General features: G+C 41.3%; 1 protein-coding gene across 1 annotated transcript in view; it reads left to right on the top strand. All coding sequences in view use genetic code 11, as the record gives it.

Annotated features, from left to right (window-relative positions):
• Positions 1-360, top strand: part of EGR_08982 (DAZ-associated protein 1) — a gene marked incomplete at both ends in the record, with an annotated part of 4,969 nt that extends 4,609 nt beyond the window's left edge. Inside the window, one exon of the mRNA XM_024498231.1 lies at positions 296-360. Coding sequence (XP_024347373.1) covers positions 296-360 — 65 coding nt within the window. The remainder of the gene's footprint in view (positions 1-295) is intronic.
• Between the last annotated feature and the right edge of the window lie 3,990 nt (positions 361-4,350).

Raw genomic sequence — 4,350 nt, 5'->3', positions numbered from 1 at the left:
CAGATTCAAACTGAACGACGGCCCACCTCAACACGATGACGTTTTTGTCCATAAAAGTCGGGTTCCTCCTTCGGTCCAGAGCTGCCTTGAGGCAGTGCCAAAACTCAAAATTGAAAAGGAAAATTGGTTAATTGTATTATTAAGTTGATAAAGTTACGCTAAAATTTGCACTGCTTTTGTGCATAGTGTCAATAACAGACAAAAAGAGAATATATCGTCCTTTGTTGAATAGACTTATAACCTGTGACTGCAGCAGTTTCATTTCCCATGATCATGATTCAATGTGGTATTTTAGGGGCGCGGGAGGTTGTTTGCTACAATGAAGGACTGCTCAGAGCCATCAACACCAAGGGCGTGTGATCAATCTCCTTCATATCAATGACTTCATTTCAATTTTCACCTGTTTTTCAAAGGGCTTCGCTTTTGCAATTGCATCCTGCGGAGCATTAAGCATCCAAGTTGCCTACAATGTATCACAGGATTCAGAGTGCACGCTTTTGCCACCAATACCGCCCCGTATTCAGACTGATGGCGTATATACGGGGCTTGCGCCAACTATGAGCTGCAGTGATTGGGAGCAGCTTGCTGTATTTAAAGCATTGATTAACTAAGGCGGAGGTTGAGGGATAGCAAAGCTAATTATTCGTGGTTGACATACTTGAGTAGGAGGAGTGAAGAGTAGAGATGTACTGGAGAAGTTCTGTGAGAAGCAAATCATGACATAGATTATCCGAATATCAAAGAGGGAAGGAAGAGAGGAGAATTTAGAATGAGTAGGCCATGGCAAGGACTATAACAAAAGGCAAATGATAGAGGAAGAGATAAAAGTCAAGGAGAGAGAAGACATTTCGAAGAAACTGGAGTAAAAAGGAAGGATGAGTGGGAGAGAGGGAGTGGGAATGGAAGAGGCGAAGAAAGGATGTGAGAGAGACTAGAATCGACTAGCATGCCTGTATGAAGTAATTGCAGAATTTTTCATAGAAAGGAGAAATGGCGAAAAAATTAAACTAAAAATTATTGTATAAGTAAATACACAGATGATAAATAAGGAATTTAGAGGAGGAGGGGATAGAAGGAGGTGGAGAAGGGGCAGGTGGTAATAGTGAAGGTAGAAAAGATATAAAGAAGAGAATCGAGAAAAGAGGAGGAGAAGCATGGCCAAGATAATTCGGGTGTAGGCAGGAGACGTTAATTCATATTTGCGGAGGTTTTACAATTTGCCTCAATTTTCACTTTGTCAGTTGTCCAATTTCAGGCACAAATAAACAATTATTGTGCCGAAATTTTACTGCACGGTGTGAGATAATCAAGGTATCTTCTCGTTTAGACGTGCGTAATGTGATTCTTGAGAGGCTGAGCCTTGTGACCACCTATATCCTTGTCAGCATCCTGCATCACCTTCACATTACTGAAGGCACTGGTAGGTGAGCTTCCATTTCAGGTTCTACGAGTCCCGCGCAACGAATGTGTTGGCATTTTCTAATACCTTCTGCTCCCCCATCTTCCTCTCATACATTCGAGCTCCTACTTAGACTAGGGAAACTTCTGTTTCCATTTCAATGAAATGTGAGATCGTTGCAATGAAGACTAGTGTGTAGCCACTCCGTTCAATCCACACAATGTGCAGAGTTTAAGGATTTTATGCAGCACTGAGAGAACATTGCTACTTACCACTTTCGCAGATGGGTATTTCAATTTTCAGCCCAAGAATAAAAAATGTACTGGCAAAGTGACTAAAAACACAGAAGTATTCTTCCAGAGTCCACTAGAGGTAAAATATTTTAGTGATACTTTTCAATAATGCATTCCTTAAGTGCCTTCAAACAAAGTCAATCCACACTGTCAGTAGAATTGATTTGCTTATTGATACAACGGGTTGGCATGCAACTTGTCGTTAGCCCTCAGTTATAATATATCCATGCTCCTTGGTCAATGCATGCCAGATTTGACTGTCAGGTAATTTGGTCTTCATTCAGTTATTAGAATGGGGCTTTAGAAGGCGGCGGTGTCACCTGCAACGTTACCACGGCGGTAGTCAGTCGAAGATAAATTTGATACAATTGAGGGAACACTTTTCGTGTCATGACACTGAGAAGAATTGCCTTGTGCAAAGGTTATATAGGTCCACTAGAAGCGTCGCCTACAGTTAAAGCCTCATTTATCTCTGGAACATCAGTAACACACTCATATGTCGTGTATTTTTGGAGGCTTATGTAAAAGCGGTCTCTTACCACTTCGTGTCACAAACACAAAGATGAACGATGACGTTAGAGCGTACAGTTCTGGCTCTTGCGAAAGTCACTGAGTTATGGTACGAAGCGCGTCAATGGAAGTTGCAGGTGTGGCTCACTCATAGACCACCTCTCTAAGGTTCACCTAACTTTTAACACAATATGCCAAAAACAATTCCGTTTGGCAAGTCGGTGTCATCGAATGCACATTTTAAGTAAGACTGAGGTAATGACAGAGGCAGATACCCAAGAGACATAGCAGCTCATATGCAGAATAAATTATGGTTGACGTCAAGTGAGTAGATGGGGTCTGTATCATAAGCATTCCTAACTGTTTAGCTGTGATAAAGTCGTCTGCACACTAATCGCACGTATATCCAAACAGTGGCAGCCTGTTGCGGCCTAAAATGAAGAGCACGCAATTGCCCCAACCATTAGGTGCATTTCCTCAGGGTACTTTCCTCCCTTAGTCCTTTCGCAGACATTGCGGCTTTTGCGAACGGACAGTTAAATAACGCTGATCATCTGCAATTTAATTGTTATTTTTGACGGTAAAATCGCAAACGTCGGAAACTATTCTTGCTATGGCGATCTCACTAAGACATATCTTAATATTTGTGGTCTATGGGTATCACTGCACAAATTTTTCCACTGTTATACACTAATTCCCCAATGCACGAGTGAACAGCTTGAGGCAGAAGAAAAGAGAGACTGTCACTTACATGATCTTACAAACATAAAGTTGATAGCTGTGTCCAATGCAGTATTGGATCAAAAAGTGAAGAAATGACTATGATTTAGTGGATCCCATTAAAAAGACTGACCAATCAATATAAGGGTTGCTTGCACCCTCCAGAAGTACGGTTAAATAGTTCAATGCAACCTTACATGCACTTCGAGTCTGGTGGCCATTTGCCCCTTGCATGGGTGGGAGGGATCCTTGTGTTGAAGTGATGAAAGTCATCAGAACCACGTCCACGCTCTGCTATGGATAATAAATTCACTATTTCTTTGTTTTTAATTGCTGAAGCACCACTCTAGCCAGAATAGGAAAAGAAGCCAGGGCAGTTTAACTTGGATTAGGCAATGTAGACCATACAAAGGAAGAGGAAGTAGGTGTGGGATAGATGATGGAAGAGAATGATCATTTACAATTATGGAAAAATTTTCAGATTTTCTGCTATTTTAGAAGGACCCGAAACTTGCTCATTTACCTGCAGATGGACATTGAGCGCGTTGATACACACTTTAGGGGCAAGAGCAATCAGATCCTCAACTTTCACCAGGTCCTGTAAACAGAAAATGAGTTTCAAACGGATCTCTGGTGAGCATTACGAGCAACATAGTGCTGTAGTGAGGGTAGTTATGGGTTAGCATTGACAAAGAATTTGTCAGCTTTGCTCTGCCTCACCCTCTGGCTTTCTTCAATTTTGAAAGGTGGGTTTGGCCCTCCAATATATGTCCAAGTGGCGTCCCCAATTCACGGCAATCACGGAAAAAACATTTAGTTAACATTTTTCATCATTACTTATCACATCACAAATCTTACTTCTTCTGGTGTTGGCATTTACGTCATTGCCTCTGTCCTATGCTTACTCCTGTTGGAAGAGAAGCCCATGTGTGGAGGTCAAGAATGTCAACGCCTTGAGTAGAGATACTATCAGATTTCATTGCAGCATCAGAAGTGTGTGTAAAGGTAGACACTTTTAATATTAGTGATATCTGGGGCTGTTAAAGATCTTGTGCTAGCTTATATGAGAAATGTGAGTCTACTCCAAAATCACGTTTTGAGACAAGTAGTGATTTGCCACAATAGTTTCATCTTAGAATTATCAATCAACTGGATTAGAAGATGTTGCTGTCTCAGCACTTGAAGCTCTTTTCAGGTGCTGGGTTTAGAATGTGGCAACGCGCAATCTGGCTCAAGTGCCTAAGGATGGATGTGTAATTGTCATGAACAGGGTGCAATTCTAGGGTAAATGAGGAAATCACAACTGCGTAATAGGAGGATAGGTGAATGCTAACTAAAAGGAGTTTATCAGACTGTAACTTTCCAATCAGACCAAAAAAATTATCGCACAATGTTTACCTTTACGATCATGGAACCTTCCCATGGATA

The sequence above is a fragment of the Echinococcus granulosus genome, assembly GCF_000524195.1.
Source record: "Echinococcus granulosus chromosome Unknown EG_S00126, whole genome shotgun sequence".
NCBI classification, from domain to species: Eukaryota; Metazoa; Platyhelminthes; class Cestoda; order Cyclophyllidea; family Taeniidae; genus Echinococcus; species Echinococcus granulosus.
This window is presented reverse-complemented; position numbering and strand designations above follow the sequence as displayed.